Below are 21,012 nucleotides of genomic sequence, written 5' to 3'. Positions count from 1 at the left end.
CACAGCAAGTGTTGATCTGTACTGACAGTAACTTAACAGGGATCAAGATTTGACAGTGCAGGACAGTGCAGCAGCGAGTTGCGTTTTACTTTTGTTTCAATGGTGAAACATGCATGATGCTAATTGTAGTATGAACGCTCGAGTAGAATATTTCCAGTGGTTTTAACTTGGCCTTTATTCGCAAGAACCCCTTTATTTGAAAGTGCTATTTCTATAAACTTGACTATTGTTTGTTTTGCAATGCTTTAATTTGAGAAATTTTTTTTCAAGGCAAAAGGAACATCAATTAAAGTTGAAACTTGAAAAGGAAATCATTTTCTAGCTAATTTATTTTCTAGCACCTCACTGCCTCAGAAACATTTTAATAAATATTTAATTAAAAAAGTTGCAAACATAGCTATTTGTACTTTGTTGGTTATTTGTGAACAGCTATTAAAAACATCTCTTGTTGTGTTTCCTACAGCCCATCCCGGCACCCCAAGGTCAGCGCTGTGTGGAGGTAGAGGGCTACTGGGTGTCCCAGGGGGAGATGGAGCCAGCTCTAGACCCCAGCTACATCCTTACCCCCTCAGTCAAGCTCAACCTTCGCGACCTCGCCCGAGTCGTATCTACAGGGTAGGAAAACTGTCCCCCCAGTTTGACCCCGGCCCCAAAATCAATGGGTTCATTTATCAGTGTCAAAACGTTCAGTTCGACACAGCCAATTCAATCAGTTCAGAATGCATCAGAGTGCATCAGGATAAAAATGTGGCTGGACTGAGTTCCCCTGCAGTCGATTGACCTGTCGCACTCCAAACGATTACTTTTTATGCTCCTATTTGGTTTCTGTTGAGGACAGCCGACATCCTGATCTCATAAGAGCATTAGTTTGGTCTCCTGCTGATGTTGCTGAGGACCAATGTTCATGTCACTGTCACTGTTCATCCAAAAGCTGATGGTTGGATTTGAAGTCAGGGCTCTGCAGGCCAGTCAAGTTTTTCTACACCAATCTCTGAAAACCATTTCCATACAGAGCTGGCTTTGTGCAAAGGGTTAACTGTCATGTTTAAACAGAAAAGAGACAAATACAAGCTGTCAGCGAAAAGACCGTTGTCTGGAATATCATCATATGCTGTAGTATTAAGACTCGCCTTTACTGGAACAACAAGACATATGATCTGTGACGTGTTGCATTATCCTGCTGGAAGTAGCCATTAGAAGATGGTCAGCTGGGGCCACAAAGGGATTGGATGTTGCATAGACAGCAACAATGATAGACTGTGGCATCCAATCAATTTTGTCCATGTCCCTAAATGGAAAGTCTCCTCTCTGGTCAGCAAGGAACCAGGGTTCAGGTGGAGCCTGACCGCTATGTATTGTGGGGCGATGATGCTGATACCACATTTAGGGAGTGAAAAAAATCGTATCTCTACACAATTCTTCCTGAGATCAAACCCTTATGACAAAGAAATGTAATTGAGGCTTGATGTTTTACAGACAAACCATAAACTTTGATATAAATAACTTATATAAAGACAATACAAATACAACCAAATATATAGAACTTGAATCAAGAAAAAAAACATATTTTTAAACGTAAAATGTAGACATGCACATTGTTCTGTAAAATCTAAATTTTTAAATCCACAAATACAGATCATAATATGTCTATGAAAGGCTCATTTCAGCCGATAAATCAGTCGAGCTCAAGTACCAACTAGATATATCTGGGCTCTCCTCCATGTAGAGCACTGGCTCTGGAATCAAACTGGACTCTGTCCTTTAACAAAGTTTCCATCATTAATGCAGTGTACAAAACAAAAACTTTTGATTTGAGGATTGTTTGGGATGGGACTGCCTATCTCCCTAAGGCTCAACATCTGTCTGGACGGCTTTTACTGTGAAAATATCTGTCTAGGAAGTGCTGAGTTTCAGTGATGATACAATCATTTGACCATTTGTTGATATATATGTAATTCTCTTGTCATAAACAATATAGGGATAAATATTGAATATTAGCACTTTATCGTTTTGCTCATTTGCTTTTGACAACACACTCTTCCACAACACACCACTCAATAGCCGTTTAGTTTATTTTGGCCCAGTCAGGTTACAACATCAGTCTACACTGAGCTCATGACTAATCAGTACCCTGTCCTCCCATCTCTCTCTCTCTCTCTCTCTCTCTCTCTCTCTCTCTCTCTCTCTCTCTCTCTCTCTCTCTCTCTCTCTCTCTCTGTGTCTCCTAATGTGTTGGCATCACAGGAATCACCCAGTGCTGATCCAGGGAGAGACATCTGTGGGGAAGACCAGCCTGATTTGCTGGCTGGCCGCAGCCTCAGGGAACCAGTGTGTGCGAATCAACAACCACGAGCACACCGACATCCAGGAGTACATAGGCTGCTACTCATCAGATGACAAGGGCAAGCTGATGTTCAAAGAGGGTACGAGCACTCATGCAGCCGCCAACTGTGGCAGACGTTTACACTGTCACAGATATGTCACACGCTCACACAGGCAGTTCATATCAAATATATTTATTTTAGACCTTTATATTTCAAACCTTTTCATCCAGGTGAGATATGATAAAAATCAAAACTCTAATAAGAATAACTTGAATTTTAGAAGAGAAATTGAACAATGATGTCAAAGAAATTGGTCAAATACATATGATTTTTTAAATTAAAAGGTTCCGGAGGCCTGGAACAGTTGTGTAACCATCATATTTAAGCTCCGTCAGACTTGTTTTTATAATATAAATAATAATCTTCAGTTGTATTTTTTATTACAATAATGTTACAAGCCGAGCCTGAAAGCTGAATGTAAATCTGACTGGCTACTGGCTTGTATGGCAGTACGATGAAAGCATCATTACCTCATTTTTAAAGTGAACATCTGAAACATCAAATAGCAACATAATCCTAACTAATCACTGGAGGTACCAGTGATTGAAAACACAGAGGTCATATTGTCAGTATTTTATATTTAAGAGAATGGAGACCTGAACTGTAGTTTTCATAGGATGATAACTAAGGGCTGCAACCAACAAATTGCTCATAGTTTCTTTATCGATGCGTTTTGGTTGATAAAATCAATCTGAATTTCTAAAGCCCAAGGGGATATAATCAAACGTCTTGTCATGTCTGAGCAATAGTCAAACCTCATTGTAATATTTGTCCCTAAAAAAAGCAGGAAACTTTCCCATTTGACTTTTTCTGCATTCATAAAATCTGATTTGCTTGAAAAATTATAATATGTTTATCGTTGTAGACCTAATGATATATATATATATATATGTGGTTATACCAAAGAATTGGAGCTGAGAGAGGGTAGACAAATTATTAAAGAAATGTAAGTATTATCTAAGTATTTGAAATGATTTTTCATGGGATTTGTTGACTATATAAAAAAAAATGGTAAAGGGTCTGTATTTATATATCACTTTTTTGTCTTAATGACCACTCAAGACTCCTCACAGAACAGTTCTGACAATTATCCATTCACACACACATTCATGTAGTGGATATGTGTGCAGCACTTTCTCTCATACACTGCCGGCACAAACGGGGGCAAGGGTTCAATATATCTTGCCCAAGGACAAGTCTGCACACAAAATGGGACTGAGCATGGGATTTAGCTACCAACCATCTGGTTTGTGGATGACCCGCTCTATCTCCTGAGCCACAGCTGCCCTCAATTGTATAGTAACACCAAACCTATCCCCTAAATGTTCAGTGTGTAAGATTTAGGTGAAAGGGATGTATTGGCAGAAGTTGAATATTAAATAATCCTAGTGATGTTTTCACTAGTATGTTTCATCTAAATTGTAAGAATTGTTGTTTTCTTCCCCCTGGAATGGGCCCTTTTATATTTAAATAAATTATATTTACATCGGAAAAGGGTCCACTGTACGGAGGCCGCCATGTTTTTTTACAGTCGTATAAACTGGACAAACTAGGTTTTTATGACAACTGAAGTCTACCACAGGTTCTCTTTCATGTTTGAAAGGGGAGGGTGAGGTGAGGGGTATTCAGCTGCAATATGCAACTTCACCACTAGATGTCACTACACTCTACACGCTGAACCTTTAAAACCTAGATTTATCAATTAGAATGAACAATATCTTATTCATAATTAGTCTTGAATGGTGACAGAAATGATTATTTTGTCTTAATCAAAACCTTACAAAATAAAGTGTGAATAAGGGGTGCCTGCTAGCTTACCTGGTAGATCTGGCGGTCATATAGAGACACTTGAGCCCTCCTGCAGCAGCTGCAAGTTTTTCTGCATGTCTTCCCCAATCTCTCTCCTCATTTCATGCTAACCCTGTCCTACCAATAAAGGCAAAAATGATCATACAAATATCTTTCAAAAAACTATTACATCAGCCTCCGGTACGCATTGTGTATTCCATTTGTATAAACCTTCCACTGTTACAAACTGTGGCAGCATATCCCATGTCTACTACCACCATCCCAGACTAAAATGTTGCTTGTATTTGCCTCAGGCGTTCTGCTTGATGCCATGAGGAAAGGCTACTGGATCATCCTCGATGAGCTGAACCTCGCCCCCACCGATGTCCTGGAGGCTCTCAACAGACTCCTGGACGACAACAGGGAGCTGTTTGTTGCTGAGACACAGGAAGTCATCAAGGCGCACCCCAGATTCAAGCTGTTTGCTACCCAGAATCCCCCTGGTCTCTACGGTGGTAGAAAGGTATACCATTTATTCAGCTTTGGAATAATTATCTGATCGTCTGAAAAACTGTACATAAGCATCTTGAAAGTTGTATTTATTGATATAATTGAATTATGGTATATACAGCTCAGTGAATGTTAAAAAAAAATGCTTCTCAGTGTCAAAAAGAATCTGAAATATTTACTAACTTCTCCTTCCAACCTCCAGGTGCTCTCCAGGGCTTTCAGGAACCGCTTTGTGGAGCTGCACTTTGATGAGCTGCCCAGTGGAGAGCTGGAGACCATTCTCAACCAGAGGTGCGGCTTGCCTCCATCCTACTGCAGCAAGCTGGTCAAGGTCATGCTACACCTTCAGGTAACAGTATATTCCTAAATGTCATTGTTGGACTGCCTGTCTACCTCTCTCATCAATTTATTATTATTACCTATCTTCTTTGGGATGTTCCTGCCTGCATGTGTTAAATGCGTCTCCCCCATCCAGTCTTTACGCAGGCGATCCTCTGTGTTTGCGGGGAAACATGGCTTCATCACCCTCAGAGACCTGTTCCGGTGGGCAGATCGTTACAGGCTGGAGGAGCCGGCAGAGGCCTCTCAGGACTGGCTGCAGCATTTGGCAGATGACGGTGAGGTTTCTCTGACTTTTCTGTCTGATTACCTGTCGATGCCTGTGCTCCACTCAAACGCTAAATGAAGCTGTTTTCATCACCGCCAGGGTACATGCTGCTGGCAGGGCGCGTCAGGAAGCCGGAGGAAGAAGCCATCATCCTGTCCATCCTGGAGAAGCACTTCAAGAGGACGGTGAACCCTGAAACCCTGTTCTCTCAGAAACAGGTGACCAGCCAGTTCAGTGAGTACAACTCTTCACTACAGCACGATACTGTGCTCCACAGCCACCTCACCCTGTCACACCAGACTGCATTACTGCAGCTGTTACAATATATATACTGGAACACTATTTAAAGTTAGTTTCAATAATAGCATTTTTAATTACTGAAACCAAAACTTTGTACATGGACATAGAGCTTAGAACTATGTTCTAAATTGAGGTATTTAAAGTACACTGTATCATCAACCAAACGAGCAGGTTTTATTTGGAACAACATGTTGGTGTCTGTCGTTGGCTCAAAAGATTTTGAATCCCTCTACTACTGTAAAGAGACAATGTAATGTTTGAATAACAGCCTGAAAACAAAGGCTCCTATGGTCAGTTCAGTAGCTTTTAGGGCTTTGCTGCTACAGCCTCACTGGGTCCAGTTTAATCAGTATCTTACAGCTGCTAATGGTAGCAACTGCTGGTGAGCTTTGTATAGGTATAACTGTGTAAGTAATTGGTATGTTCAAAGTTGAGGATGCACTGATAATAAATGTCTTGGTGTAATTTGCTGTACAATTTTCATGTTCTGTCATCTCTAATGTTTGAGTGAAGATATCGCAACACATTTTCCCTCTTGATTATTTCACTTCTCTCACTTTTGTTTTTGCTGAATATTTAGATTTGTAAATATAAAAGTCAAAGTAAAAGCACAATGTTCATTTTGTTGCTGTAATGCTTTATATTGAGCTGAATTACAGAGCTTTTATTTTTGAAATTTGTTAACTTGGGTCTTAAGGCTGTGTCGATTTCTTGACAGACCTGTGAAATAGCCCACATGCAAGTTAATAAATATAAAGCTATACAAGGCACACACGAGTAATAAGACAAATACAGTTTCATTTTATGAAAAACATTGACCATAAAATCTTCACAGCAGATAAACCAGATAGGATGAATGCAAAGTTTTCTAACTTCACTCTGCACCATAGAAATAATAGAAATAATAATTCAAGAAATATCAGTCTGTCTGGCATGTGTAGAATGGTCACTGCACTAGTACTGATAAATAGCACAATAATTCAGTTATTAGTGAGGATTCTGATTTTCCTACAGGTAATTAGCTTAACCTAGAAGTCTTTGAAAGTAAATTGCATGTTGACAACAGACTCAACTGAAAATCAGAGCAGAGATTGGAGCATTTTGATCGTCTGATAAACACAGTTTGATGTTGTCTTGATGCTCTGATCGCCAGGTCCCTTCATCGACAGCATTGCTGGAGTCCCCGAGGAGTTCCGCCATGTGGTGTGGACATACAGCATGAGGAGACTGGCTGTGCTTGTCGGACGTGCACTTCGATTCGGCGAGTCTGTCCTGCTCGTAGGAGACACCGGGTAAGAAATACTTGTGTATAATATATATGGAAATCAGAAACTTGGACATGAGGTGAAAGCAAAGCAAGTCCAACTTCTGCAATAAAATAAAAACATATTTGATTTCCTTTGTAATTATAATGCTCAAAAATCTTTACCCCTCACTACCAGATGTGGAAAGACAACAATCTGCCAGCTGTTTGCTGCTTTGGTTGGACAGAAGTTTTATTCCGTCAATTGTCACCAGCACATGGAGACTTCTGACTTCTTGGGAGGCCTGCGACCTGTCAGACACACACATCAGGTACTGACATGGATACAAGATAACCTTATCTCTGAAACTTACTGTTATATTTGTAGAAATATAGAAAGGACAGCAAACCTGAAAGATTTTATGTAATTTAATATAAATAAATGAATGTAATATTAAGTTAATTCACAACCTGAATCGTCTCTCTCACAAGAAACATGATTAATATATAAATTCAACACTCTTCATGCTCAGTTTGGCAAATTAAATTTGAAATGAAAGGATGAATACTGCCAAGTCTCGGCTTTGATTTGAGTAGCTTCTTGTCACTATAGAAAGAACCCTGTGATAAATGCAGCCCTATTAGTTTAGTTTTTAAAAGTAAGTGTACGTCAAAGGGATAGTTCACAGAAAAATTAAAATTCACTCATTACTCACTCACATCACTTTAAGTCTAACAGAATCATCATATTTCATATTTAGTATAAAATCCTGTGCATTGATTGACTGAAGTCTTTGAAAGACGTCCCATACACTTTGAATCTTCCCTGGTGATTCTCTCTGAGCTTCACTGGAGCCTCTTTCAGCTCTCGCTTATTATTGGGTGTCTCTGTCTTGAGTCTGGTTTTTAGTAACCAACTGTGATGTGGTGACTTACTTTGCAAGTCAAAAATATTCCACCTCTTCACCCTGAAAAGCTTTTTGGTTGAATGCTTTGGTTGAATGCTTCTGTTAACCACTCACTGGAGAATAACTAAATGATTGTGTGTGTAGCCGGATGGTGAAGACTGCAGGCTGTTTCAGTGGCACGATGGCCCCTTGGTGCTGGCCATGAAGGAGGGCGGGGTGTTCCTCATGGATGAGATCTCCCTGGCTGACGACTCAGTGCTGGAAAGACTGAACAGGTACACACACACACTCACAGACACACACACACACACAACCAATCATTATAATCATTATTTGCCTTATTTGTATTTACCTATTTCTACCTTTTATACATGTACATTACAGAAGGTAGTCTTGTTAGGATCAAGTCTCTTTTTTTTTTAATGCAGCCAGTCACATTTGTAATTCATGAGGTGGGGTGGACCGTGTAAATGTCAAATTTCATTGCATTCAATCTACAGTAGTTGTTGAGATAATGGAAGGTCAATAAGGCTTGTAGGCAGCACAGTGCACTTGTTTGACACTTTTAACCCCAATCCCAAAATAATCCCTTCAAAATACAAATCTGCAAAGCCCCTGACGATGTGTTTTTTGTTTGCAGTGTTCTGGAGACGGAGAAGTCCCTGGTGTTGGCAGAGAAGGGCAGTGGGGACAATGACGACGTGGAGCTGATCAGAGCAGTTGCACATTTCCGTCTGGTTGCCACCATGAACCCTGGAGGAGACTTTGGCAAGAAGGAGGTAAGAATGAAGAATATATTCACTTTGATGTCCAAGGTGTTTGGGATGAAGGTGGCAGCAACAGCAGAAAAGTAAAACAAATACTGAAATGCTTGTGAATGCAGTTGTGAATTTGAAACTAGGATGTTTTAAAACGTATGAATGTGTTTTAAGAGAAACCTGATAAAACTAGTCACAGGCCGAGTCTGATTATTGTGCTTGTCTGTTTTCGCACAGCTGTCTCCTGCTCTCAGGAACCGTTTTACAGAGATCTGGTGTCCTCAGAGCAACAGTCGCAGCGACATGGTTCAGATCATCCAACACAACCTGCGCTCTGGCCTCTCACTGGATGGTAAAGTAGTTTGGAGATGAAACAAGTTTTACGTACAATCAGCTCCTAAAGTTTTATATTTAAAATGAAAACATGAAACATATCGCTGATGTTGTTTCCTTTCCTGTCTGAATCAAATCTAGGCTGCGACATCGCAGAGCTGATGCTGGACTTCATCGATTGGCTGACTCAGCAGGACTTCGGCCGGCGTTGCATCCTTAGCGTCAGAGACATCCTGTCATGGGTACACTTCCTCAACGTTGTGTGTGAGCGGGATGAGGATGGCTTCATGACCATGGGAGCGCTGGAAGACGAAGAAGAAGCAGAGTGGGACCTCAGACTGGACACTGTCACTGCCTTCATCCACGCAGCATGTCTGGTCTACATAGATGGCATCGGCTCTGGTAAGCCGAGGTTTTGACTTTACTTCCACTGAAAGTTTGTCTCTGAATGGACTTGTGTAGGGAATGTGGTCTGAGTCTCCAATCTCTTGCAGGAACCACAGTGTCCAGTGCAGACAGCGCCCTCCTCGCTCGCCGGCTGTGCATGAGCTTCCTGCAGCAGCGGCTGAGTAAGATGACAAAGCTGGATCAAGAGATGCTGGACGCCCTGAGGGTCTATGACAGCAGCCTGCCACGGAAACCGCAGTGTGGAGAGGACTTCTTTGGCATTGACCCCTTCTACATTGCTTTAGGTGTGGACTTAGTTTTATTTATTAGAAAGATGCTGTTTTTCTCCAGGATGTGAACCATATGTCATATAATGTTTTTTTAACATCCTAACTGGACATTGATGTACTGGTTTCAGCCCAAGAGGCATCTTCAGATATACATATATGTTTTAATTTGAAAGGAAACTGGACTAAGAAAGAATTCATTATTTAAAAAAACATTCCATGTAAAGGTAACCCAGTGTCACTGGGTGCAGCCTACCTGCTAACGGGTATTTTCTTCAAATGAAATGAAAATATCAATCTCAAGTGGCAGACTTCGGAAAAATTAGATGGTTACAGCAGTGAAACCACATTAAACTGCCAATCAGACTTAACATGGAAAAACCATGTTTACTTCAAGTTTCTTGAACATTATGTCAAGAGTTAATTTTCCCTTCTTGTGACTAAATCAAATTGCTCATTAATCCATATGTCCACCCAGGGCCTCAGACTGAGAGTCGCTCCCTGGAAGATTACGCCATAGCAGCAGGCACTACTGCGATGAACGCCCAGAGGCTTCTGCGGACGCTAAAGCTTCAGCGGCCTGTGCTGCTGGAGGGAGCTCCTGGTGTGGGAAAAACCAGCCTGGTGTCAGCTCTGGCAAAGGCTTCTGGGAACCACCTGGTCCGAATCAACCTGTCAGAGCAAACAGTAAGTCTTCATATGAATATTCAGAGGCTCCTAACTGTGCTTCAAAATGAACTCTACTGAGTAACAATCTCTGATGCTAATGATGTGTACTTTCTGGCAGGATGTCACCGATTTGTTTGGGACAGATCTCCCAGTGGAGGGAGGCAAAGGAGGAGAATTTGCGTGGCGTGATGGCCCCCTGCTGGCTGCTTTGAAGGCAGGCCACTGGGTTGTCCTGGATGAGGTACGCTTATTCTTTTTTATAAATTTGTACACCAGCTTTTTTTGTTGCAGACGATCATGAAATATATAATAATCTGATGATGTATTCTGTTTTTTTTAACTGACTTGCTTTGTTCCCTACTATGAAAGCTGAACCTGGCCTCTCAGTCGGTGTTGGAGGGTCTGAACGCCTGCTTTGATCACAGAGCAGAGATCTATATTCCGGAGCTTGGCATGAGCTTCCAGGTTCAGCATGAGAAGACCAAGATCTTCGGCTGCCAGAATCCCTTCACTCAAGGTGGTGGCCGTAAAGGACTGCCCAAGTCCTTCCTCAACAGATTCACACAGGTAAGAAACAGTCCACAGGACTCCTCCTACTTTTATTTACTTTGTGCTTGTAGTTTTACTGAATTATTATCCTATTATCCATTCATCCAGTTGTGCATTTTTATCATAATTTATAAAGGTATATTACCACCATAGGGTTTGGTGACAGTTCCATTGAGGTCACAAGGGAGACATGGCTTAGCCAGCAGCATAAACAATTCTATGCAATAATATAGCTTCTAAAAAGACTGACATGCTGCAGTAAGAACAGAAGCAACAAAAGCCTCAATAGTCTGTCCATAGACTTTATAAATACTTCTCAGTGTCATTTCACAAGTTTAAAATCCTATTGAACCTTTTTTAGGCCACAGAATATGTTGTGAAGTTAGCCCTAATGCATCATTGCTGCTCTTCCTGACGCTAATGATTTAACAGAGTAATGACACTGTCACTGTTAAGAAACCTGACTCACCCCTGTCTGTGTTCCCAGGTTTATGTTGACCAGCTCACCAGCAAAGACATGGAGTTCATAGCAGACTCCATTTTCCCCACCATCGATAAGGAAATCCTTGCTAAAATGGTGGACTTCAGTAACAGGGTATGTTTCTCTTCCCATTACTCTTTTACTCTATGTTGATTGGACGTGGGTGGGCTCGATTGGGCTGTTCCCATTGAAGCAAGAGGTTTAAAGGGCTCTGTCTCTCTCCCATAGCTTGTCCAGGAGGTGTCTGTGGAGCGACGGTGGGGTCAGAAAGGAAGCCCCTGGGAGTTCAACCTGCGCGACATGTTCAGGTGGTGTCAGCTGATGCAGGCCGACCAGTCGCCGGGATTTTTCAGTCCAGGCCAACACGTGGCGTTGGTGTATGCTGATAGGATGAGAACAGAGGCTGACAAGGCTCAGGTATTGTCTTTCACCAACTTACTACCAACTTATCTAAGGGTCCGCAGATAAACGCTATGTACTTTATCAATTTATTGATTAATTCAATTTGTTTTAAAAGTTTAATAGGATTTCATATTAATATTTCAAAGACTAGTTCCTGTTTTCTTCTGTTATATGTTCTGTTGTTTGTGGTTTTACTGTTGTTCTTGTTCACTTGCATGAGTTGGTGAATTTTTTCCTTTTTAGTAACATAATTCCTTAAAGTCATGACGCATTTGTTAAGTTCCTGCATTTGTGCACAACTGTAGCTTTGCGGCATTGGTTTGCCACCCTTTTTTTTCTTTTCATTGTTCTGACTCAAAATTTGGAAAGCCTTTTCCACTGTTATATTATCTGAACTTTCTGTGTTCTGCTCTCAGGTACTGTGTGTGTTCAGGAAGGTGTTTGGGGAAGACTTTGAGCCGTACACCGGCTCCAGACAGTTCCACATCACTCCACTCAATCTGCAGGTGAATGCAAAAACCAGAATCGGGCCCTTGTTCTCAACATAAAAATGGTTAACATTTTGTGAATAATTTTTGGTACTTCCTCTCTCGTGGATTGTAGGTGGGCTTTTCAGTCCTGCAGCGCAGCGGTGGAGCCCCTGTGGCCCTGGACCCCCCACTGTCCATCACGCACCAGGCCCTGCGGCCGCTGGAGTCCCTGATGAAGTGCGTGGAGATGGGCTGGATGACGATATTGGTCGGCCCCACAGCCAGCGGAAAGACCAGCCTGGTGAGACTGCTGGCCCTGCTGACAGGACACCGCCTCAGAGTTATGGCCATGAACAGCTCCATGGACACCACTGAGCTGCTGGGAGGCTTCGAACAGGTAACCAGGAAGTCAGGTTTACTATATACATCTTCATTGAAAGAGAGAACCACTTTAGACGACTACTCTTTTCCTCATTCCAGGTGGATATCATGCGACCCTGGCAACAAGTGCTGGAAAGCGTGGACTACATAGTTGCCATGGTAATAAGACGTGGCCTAATGTCACTGGATGTTGGCATCCAGGACACAGAGTTCCTGCTACAGACGTGGGGCCTGTTCTGCAACTGGCTGAATGAGAAAGAGCTGCAAAAATCTGGGGGAACGGTCGACTCGGAGGCTCTGAACAAGCTGGAGGTCATCATCCTCCTCCTGCAGAAACTCAACACCAAACTCAAAGTGTTCACTGGTAATGACCAAGTACTGTTGAATAACAGGATACTACTGCCTGATAAAAGGGAAAATGGGATACAATAATGAGTGTGATTCCATGCCTTTTGTTTTTCCCCCAGACATGTCCAAGCTGCAGATGGACTTCACGCTGCTGAAGGAACGTCTGGCCCAGCTGGAGGATGGCTGGACTAACGGGGGCTTTGAGTGGTTGGACGGTATGCTAGTCCAGGCCCTGCAAGCTGGGGATTGGCTGCTCATGGACAATGTTAACTTCTGCAGGTAAGAAAAGTCAGGTGGTCTATATATATCGGTTTAAATTTGTTTTATAATTTCTGGCTGGGTTTCACAAAGTTGCAGACTATACTAGTTTTTGCTTTTTTGTCTTAAATTACATGTCTGTGTTCTCTTTTGAGAAAGAATTTAGTGCCTTGAAAAAGAATATTCTATTGCATGTTTTTAGACAGGACAGCATCCACAATCTGTGCATAACCTTCCTTTCATTTGGCCAATCAGGCATTTGGATTTTTTGCAGTATTTTTGTACACTGATCTATCACTGACGGATGGTGACTCCCAACCTGACACAAACTAAAAGCTTAACTCAAGAACAACTCCAAACTTCAATGAGCAATCCATCTTAGATACTACCAGTAAACTCACTTATTGCTAATGTCTTTTCTTGACATCTTGTACCTCATCTTGGCTTATTAAAGAAGCTGCCAAATTAATATCCATTAGGGAAAATTGCACTACTAACATCAGTCACCAGGATGTGGTATAAACCTACCAGCAAATGTCAACACTGGTCAGTTGAGAGGCTAAATGTTGTGATCTGTCTATCTCCAGTTTAGCTTGTAAGCTACAGCCATCATGTAAGTGTTTTTACATACCTACTGGCTCAGCTGTCAATCAAATGCATACACTCTCAAGGGAACCTAAAGGAGAATTTTTGATGTATCCACAAATGCCAGTTTTTACAGTTTGTAAATCATTGTGATCATTTTTTACTTAAAAAATGGATGATTGGATCAATTGGACTTTTAGAGAAGCCTCAAGAAATCAATAATGTCAGTGGCCTAAAAAAGAGCCATTTGAGTTCATTGTGTGTTCTGTCCTTAGTGCCTCTGTCCTGGATCGCCTCAACGCTCTGCTGGAGCCTGGTGGATGCCTCACCATCAACGAACGCGGCGTCATAGACGGGAAAACGCCCCAAATCACCCCACATCCTAACTTCAGGTAGTACCAAAAAGTGCAAGCTAGTTGACTTCCTGTTGAAGTCATTGAATAAGCCAATGCTCAGGTTATGTGTTTGGTGTGCAGGTTGTTCCTGACCATGGACCCTGTTCACGGGGAGCTCTCCAGAGCCATGAGGAACAGAGGGGTGGAGGTCTACATCCCAGGGGAACATGAGGGTGTCTGCTGGGACTCACTGGACCTGAAGACCCTGCTTCACACTGCTGGGGTGTCCGGGGACTGTGTGTGCGATCTGCTGATTGAAATACATAAAAGCATCAAATCTGCCATCTGGGGTAGGTACTGAATAGTGACAACAAGTGACTGAACTGTCTGTCAGAGTTTAAAATAACACTGAAACGTCTTTCTTTCAGATTCCCCTGCCTCATCATTGGCCTCTCTCCTGCATGCTGGCACCCTGCTGTCCTGTCAGCTGCACAGAGGTGTGGATATACCCAGCGCCCTGCAGCACGCCTGTAGAGAGGCATACTCCCTGTGCCAGCGCACCACTGCCAACCAAAAGGTATCAACGCCTCATTTCCCATGCATTACCCTCTATGATATTTCTGCATCCCTCATCTGTGATGTCCACCACAGGTCTATTTTGGGAACACTTTTGTTTTCTATATATACACTTAGTAGTCAGTTTATCATTTTAACTGTAGTATATTTTTGCAGGATGAAGTTTCATTTAGTTTTTTAGTCAACATTTTCTATTCCATGTTCAATTTCCATGTGTTTTACTTTGTGTTGTGCATAATCAAATTGTATGAGCACATTCATGAATAAACATTACTGCTTACATCTCCTTCTAGCAAGCCCAGCAGGTGATTGAGCAGCACTTGGCCATCCTTGACACGGAGGACTGGGGCAGCGGGCTGCTGTGTGCCGGGGTTTGGCCTGACAGCTTCCCCTCCGCTCTCCTCTCCACAGAGGATTCCTGCTTCTCCGCCGTTCTCCGAGACGGACAGGTTCTGGCATTCTGCCTGAACACCCTCAGCCTGCAGGGCAAACGGTGAGGATGTAAACAGCAAACACATGAGTCCGCAGTGGATAAAGTACAACACAAGCAGGGATTCAGTCCAAATCCAGTCAATTGTAAAATGATCTAGGAGGTCCAGTTGGAGTTTAAAATCAAATGAATGCATTTAAATGCTGCAGAGTGGTTTATAATACTCACAGACAGGATTGTACCACCCTGGAATAAATCAGTGCCAGGGTCAATGAGGATGTCAGTTATTATACATTGGAAAATGTCACAATGAGAGAAAGCTATTGTTCCAAGATAAAGAGCTGGAACCTGAACAGGTTTAAGGTGTTAGTCTAATTGTATATGCTAAAAGGAGTTATGGTGTAAGTGTAATTCCTAAAAGGGAAGATCCTACCCATCCCCACTGGAAAAAAGGCATAAAGTCTATTACTGTCTGCACAGGAATCTACCACTGAGCCTGAGTGACCTGCAGAGGGCGCTGCAGAGCAGTGGTGTCCATGAAAGCCTGGTGTTCTCTGAAGGTGTGGTGGATCTGGAGGAAGGAGACGCTCTGAGGCTGATACCCACAGCAGTGAGACTGGTCACAGAGAGGGCCTCTCATGGGGACTGGATCCTCCGCAGCAGCTGGCTCTCACATCTGGGAAAGAGCTACAAATATGCTCCTGGTTTGTGACACTGCATCCCAAAAATTTACACTCACATATTATACTTATATTCATTACAAAGTATTCATGCACAATTTTCTTTTTATGGCATGTTTTTGTCAAACTGCAATGTGAGATAGACCAAAGATTCTTCATTACAGAGGGATCTATTGTGTGACACTGCCCAAAAGAAAATTAGATGAGTATTTTGGACACTAAAACTATGATGTTGTTGACTCTTCCAGATTCCGCGCTGGTCCAGGTGGAGGCAGGAAATCGAGCTCTGAAAGCTGTGTTCGCCTGCAAACTTGCTGCTAAGGGCAAGTCACTCACAGAGCTGCTGCAGCCTCACAGCACAGGTAACGTTTCTGCTCATGGTCTTGTTCTTTCATCAGCGTTTTTTCTTGTTTTTTGGAAAGATAACTGAACTCTAGTGATAAGGAACACTAGCAGATGAAGGCATTTTTATTTGGCTGTCTCACTCATGTATAGATATAAGATGATTAAAGGGGTTAGTTGGAAAGGTTCAGTATTTAGAACAAGGAAGTTTGTAATAATTTGTATCAGAAAAAATGTGTTTGTAAATCTTCCTTCCAGCTTGAATAGTATTTTCAATTCAACATTCCTGCTATCAGAAACTATGTTTACTTTAAGTGATTGTAGGTCATCTACAATGACACACTAACTAAGCAAAAATATGTGTGTTATGTTGCAGATGAATACAGGATTCTGGTGGACATGCGCTGGAACAAACAATATCTGGACATTTTAGCTAACAAGTGCAACTTTGAGGATGAGGAAAGATACATGGAGTTTTTGGAGGCACTGAACACCGTTGCTAACAGGTAAGCAAACGGCTTTAAATAGTTTTACATGTAAAGGAATCTAACTCAGCCATGTTGCCTATATACCACTCAAGAAGAAAGACAGTAAACGGACAAGGGATAGCAACAAATTTCAATAAAGATACATTAAAACATAATTTCAGTTCAAAATGATTACTTTATATGTATTGTATTATTATAATGTTATTCTGTTCAAGTCTAGAATGGTTGATAATAAAAAAACAAGTGTGATGTATGGTTACACAGGTATAATTATGTGTGAAATGTGTGATGCATTAAGTAGCTGCTGGACATGTTCAAGTTTGATTTGTTTGTGTGTGTCTTAGGATCGTTCTGATGATGGACAGAGAGGAGAGGTCTGTCATCTGCACCTGTGCTATCAACCTGTCTGCGCAGAACTGTGCCCTGAGGATAGCCACAGCCTTCAGTAAAGGTAAACACAGGATACACTGGTTAGTTATAAACCGTTGGCATAAGGTCTCGATACCTGACACCCACCTGCATTACTGAGTTACTGTAACAGGTCAAGACTAAATCCAAACATCCACCCAAGAGCAACAGACGACCATCAGTGAATTTCATGTGTCTGTATCTTTCCCTCCCCTCACAGGAACTGTTGATATCGGTCACCTGCCTCATCCGGTGCTGATGCACCTCCAGGCGTTCTTCGACCTGTGGAACACCTTCACGCTGCAGGCTGTGCTGAGCGGACAGAACTACATCTCAGACCACATCACGTTTGAGGTGAGGGCTGTTGCTTTATCAGTCACTTTCCACCCATGATTTTCTTTTCCTGGGCTAACTCAATGAAGATATTACTACTGCTCTGCAACTGCTGCTACTGCTGGTGCTTCGACTACAGCACCTCACCTGTCACCTGTGCTTGTCTACTCGTCGTGTTTTAGATCATGCAGTTGCTGCAGTGGCTCGACCGTTTCTGGGACGTGTGCAGCACGCTGGCGGCCGACTCGCAGGGCATCTCTGTGCTGTCTCTGCACTGGCAGTGGGTGCAGAAACACCTCATCCTCCGGCTGCCGCAGCTGCTGCTGGGAGACACCGACACCACATTGGAGTAAATATTTACCTTCACACTTCTCATATTTTCATTTAAGTTACACAATTTAGAATTCTATTTGTTTTGTGTATATTTACTGATAATACTAACATTGGAGAGATGGTAGCGTATTGAGATTGCAGTTGTAGATATTACAGTATTTTGATTTCACACATTACTAATGCATTACAGCTGTGTTACAGGAACTTTATTTCACACTGTCTTTGCAACTAACACTTGTGACTGTGCTGTGTCCAGAGGTCACCAGGAGCTGCAGGTGGTCTCCACGGCCATCCAGACTGTCCTGTCTACCCCGGTGTCTGTCGCCACAGCATTGAAAGGCATCCAGAAAAATCTGGGGAAAGCTCTGCCATTCAAGGTGAGGAAAGTCAAAATCCAAGTAAAGCTAGATTATCTGTTTTTATGTGTATTTATTTATATCTGTTTACTTCATAAACCGTCTCATCTTCCTCAGTTGGAGTCGGTGGGTAAGTGTGCGTCTCGGCTGCAGCTCCTGAGTAAAGCCTTAGATGTGAGTGATCTGAGGCTGGATGGCCACACTGGGCCTTGGAGAAACGATCTGCTCCGACTTCAGGGTGCTGCGCTCAAACTGGACATTAAAGAGAGTCTGCTGGAAGCCTGGGGCCTTGTTCTGCTGGCAAACAACCAGCTGGATCCTCAGAAGTCTGGTGAGCTTGTGTTACAGAAAGATCTTTCTACCCCCGAGAGAGGTGAAGTTCGAAATATCAGCACGAAATATCTCAACAGATGCTTTACCTACTTTACTTTACTTATAAACAATAATAAAAGTTTATTTCTATAGCCGTTTTCTAAAATGGTTACAAAGTACTTTACAAAATACATTGGAATATAACAACTCAGAGCAAAACAATACAAAAAGAGAAAGATAACAAGAGAAAATATTTAAAACAAACCAATAAATATCAATAAATATTTAAAAGCTTTCCTATAAATATGTTTTAAGCAATGATTTAAAAAAAAAAACACATTTACCTTTGAATTCCAACAGATTGTATAGACCTTTTCTAAAAAGGTTACAAAGTGCTTTACAAAAACATGGGGATAAAACCACACGGAGCAAAACAAAAATAAGAAAGAAAGATAACGTATGAGAAAATATTATAAACAAATAACATCTGTTAAAACTAGTTAGAAATCTGGCATTAAAAGGCTTTCCTATAAATATAGGTTTTAGGCAATGATTTAAAAAACGTATGTAATGTAAACTAATGTAAATTTAAACAGATTTTTACCAAAAATACTCTTGGCAATAAAAAATATTAAGATAAAAAACAAATATTGATTATTTTGCATGTTTCTTCTAGCACTTTCACATGTTTGTTTTAGATGCTAATGGAGCACCAAACATTTAGCTCTGAACGACTTGTAATATCAAGTTGTATTTGGTTAATTAACTGAAAAATTCCGTAACATTTTCTCCATCCCATCAGGAGTGTTGGAGAGGTTGGTGACCAGTGTCGAGCAGCAGCAGTGTCAGATGACCTCCAGGGGTCTCTTAGATTTCCGCTCCATGTCTGAGGAGGAGGAGGAGGAGCCAGAGGTCGGAATCCAGTTGCCCAGAAAGGAGCTGCAGCAGCTCAGCCGCAGAGCCCAGCTCTGGCCCCTGATGGAAGAACTGGCTGTGCTCAACCAGCTGCGACTCAGCACTGACCTGCTGCACCTGGCTCTATCTCCTGGGTAAAAAATCTGCCTCTCACTCAACAACACAACATTTATGGAGACTGACCATGAACCAGTTGGCAGGTCCATTAACTCTTGCTGTTGATTCTGCAGTGATCAGGAGGCAGAAGACAGCATACGCCGAGAACTCTCCAGGCATCTTCGTTACTGCCTCCAGTCCACACCGATGAATGTCAGTCAGCTGCAGCCCCTCTGGTTCCTGCTCAGCAGTGACAGGGTCAGTAGAATAAGCATTTTCAGAAACACACCTGAGAACACATTCTGATTTATTATTAAATAAACACAAAATGCCTGAAAACCCACAACAAATAGGAAACTCATTCGAACCCACAAACTTAATCAACAGTGCTAATGCTTCTTCTCCCCTCCAGCCGGCTGAGGAGCTGCAGTTTGTGTGGTGTGACCTCTTGTCAGAGGCTTTGGCTGCCTTGTGGACCAGCTACGTGACCTCCAGCCCAGACCGCTGGCTGAAATGGGACCCACTTAATCCGGAGACCAAGCCGGGTCCAAAGCTGCCCCATGGAGCAGATAATATGGTAAAGGCCTTTTAACAACTATGTCTAACTGTGATGTTTCAGTTGAACAGATTTTCCAGCTGGTTTTGATCAAATTTACTGAACAGTGCCCATGTTGTTTTTAGGGTCCAGCCTTGTTAAGCAAAGCAGTGTGGTCGCACTGCATGCTGGGAGTGCTCATGAGCAGTGAGACAAGAGATCGTTGGGAGCCGTCGGCAGCCGTCCTGCTCTCCCTCTCCCATGTCACCCTGGGGGAGTGGAAGGAGAGGATCCAGCAGCTGCAGGATGTGTCTGCAGTGTTGTGGGACAATATGGCCATCCCTGCACTCGCAGAGTTCAGGTAGATAAGAAGAAACTTATATTCCTAGTCCTGTCAGTTCTCTTAAAAATCGTTTTTAATCACCACCACATCTCTTCAGGGGCACAGACTTCAGACTGCAGGGCGTGGTCCTGCGTCGGCAGCTTCAGAGCATGGCCGACCTGCTGCCTCCCACTCTGCAGGAGGGCTACATGGAGAGCTGCGAGAGCCTGGTGGAGGATGCTGACCCTCTGATAGCTGCCCAGGAGATCCAGACAGTCTTCAGAGACTTCCTCCCCCCCAATCTGCTCCCTGACAGCCTGCTGGAGTCCTGCATCACCTGCCTGCAGCAGTACGTCCAAAGCAAGGTCCAAGGCTCCAACTCGCTGGCCCGCGCTGGAGTGTTCTGGGTCAACATGGGCCTGTTGCAGATTAAAGTGTGGACACCACAAACCATCTTTGACCCAGCTGTGAAGAGGGCCTACAAACTCAACTACGCTCAGCAAGAGGTCAGCAGCCGACTGGTTTTAGTGCTTATTATCCTGTTGTCTGTACAAACTACTGTTTATTACCTTTGACTTTTGAGAATAACAAATGTACTGTGATATTTGAAGAAATGTGACGAATAAAAAGTAAATTGTGTAGTCTGACGCAGTCTGACTACAGAACAAGTCAAAAAGAATGTCCCATTCTGCTTTCAGCAAATGATTGTGGTTAGTGGTAGATAATGCGATGGTTAATGCTGGAAATACTTTAAACTGATGCTTCCATCGTTTTCTTGCAGCTGGCTCTGCTGCAGGAGGAGTGGAGAGGTCGCAGTCTGTCATCTCAGCTGATGACCGGAGCAGAGCTGGAGGAGAGCAGCACCACTGATGGCTTCCAGCATCCTCGGATCAGGTCAGAACC

At 42.6% G+C, this 21,012-nt stretch overlaps 1 protein-coding gene across 1 annotated transcript in view; it reads left to right on the top strand.

Moving 5' to 3' along the window:
* The window catches only part of mdn1 (midasin AAA ATPase 1), a 58,726-nt gene that overhangs the window by 14,402 nt on the left and 23,312 nt on the right, over positions 1 to 21,012 (top strand). Inside the window, exons 23-62 of the mRNA XM_034579618.1 lie at positions 464 to 615; positions 2,245 to 2,423; positions 4,487 to 4,695; positions 4,885 to 5,031; positions 5,158 to 5,299; positions 5,389 to 5,523; positions 6,743 to 6,881; positions 7,032 to 7,164; positions 7,885 to 8,015; positions 8,381 to 8,519; positions 8,736 to 8,850; positions 8,973 to 9,233; positions 9,326 to 9,523; positions 9,984 to 10,192; positions 10,293 to 10,415; positions 10,544 to 10,741; positions 11,211 to 11,318; positions 11,433 to 11,621; positions 12,023 to 12,112; positions 12,210 to 12,473; positions 12,557 to 12,821; positions 12,925 to 13,084; positions 13,924 to 14,040; positions 14,125 to 14,333; positions 14,412 to 14,560; positions 14,853 to 15,052; positions 15,470 to 15,693; positions 15,918 to 16,031; positions 16,388 to 16,517; positions 16,844 to 16,950; positions 17,128 to 17,261; positions 17,423 to 17,589; positions 17,830 to 17,950; positions 18,047 to 18,260; positions 19,044 to 19,290; positions 19,387 to 19,510; positions 19,665 to 19,829; positions 19,934 to 20,148; positions 20,228 to 20,615; positions 20,891 to 21,003. Coding sequence (XP_034435509.1) covers positions 464 to 615; positions 2,245 to 2,423; positions 4,487 to 4,695; positions 4,885 to 5,031; positions 5,158 to 5,299; positions 5,389 to 5,523; positions 6,743 to 6,881; positions 7,032 to 7,164; positions 7,885 to 8,015; positions 8,381 to 8,519; positions 8,736 to 8,850; positions 8,973 to 9,233; positions 9,326 to 9,523; positions 9,984 to 10,192; positions 10,293 to 10,415; positions 10,544 to 10,741; positions 11,211 to 11,318; positions 11,433 to 11,621; positions 12,023 to 12,112; positions 12,210 to 12,473; positions 12,557 to 12,821; positions 12,925 to 13,084; positions 13,924 to 14,040; positions 14,125 to 14,333; positions 14,412 to 14,560; positions 14,853 to 15,052; positions 15,470 to 15,693; positions 15,918 to 16,031; positions 16,388 to 16,517; positions 16,844 to 16,950; positions 17,128 to 17,261; positions 17,423 to 17,589; positions 17,830 to 17,950; positions 18,047 to 18,260; positions 19,044 to 19,290; positions 19,387 to 19,510; positions 19,665 to 19,829; positions 19,934 to 20,148; positions 20,228 to 20,615; positions 20,891 to 21,003 — 6,824 coding nt within the window. The remainder of the gene's footprint in view (positions 1 to 463; positions 616 to 2,244; positions 2,424 to 4,486; positions 4,696 to 4,884; positions 5,032 to 5,157; positions 5,300 to 5,388; positions 5,524 to 6,742; positions 6,882 to 7,031; positions 7,165 to 7,884; positions 8,016 to 8,380; positions 8,520 to 8,735; positions 8,851 to 8,972; positions 9,234 to 9,325; positions 9,524 to 9,983; positions 10,193 to 10,292; positions 10,416 to 10,543; positions 10,742 to 11,210; positions 11,319 to 11,432; positions 11,622 to 12,022; positions 12,113 to 12,209; positions 12,474 to 12,556; positions 12,822 to 12,924; positions 13,085 to 13,923; positions 14,041 to 14,124; positions 14,334 to 14,411; positions 14,561 to 14,852; positions 15,053 to 15,469; positions 15,694 to 15,917; positions 16,032 to 16,387; positions 16,518 to 16,843; positions 16,951 to 17,127; positions 17,262 to 17,422; positions 17,590 to 17,829; positions 17,951 to 18,046; positions 18,261 to 19,043; positions 19,291 to 19,386; positions 19,511 to 19,664; positions 19,830 to 19,933; positions 20,149 to 20,227; positions 20,616 to 20,890; positions 21,004 to 21,012) is intronic.

Source organism: Hippoglossus hippoglossus, chromosome 24 (genome assembly GCF_009819705.1).
Source record: "Hippoglossus hippoglossus isolate fHipHip1 chromosome 24, fHipHip1.pri, whole genome shotgun sequence".
NCBI lineage: Eukaryota > Metazoa > Chordata > Actinopteri > Pleuronectiformes > Pleuronectidae > Hippoglossus > Hippoglossus hippoglossus.
The sequence above is the reverse complement of the archived record's forward strand: the minus strand, read 5'-3'. Positions and strand labels throughout refer to the sequence as shown.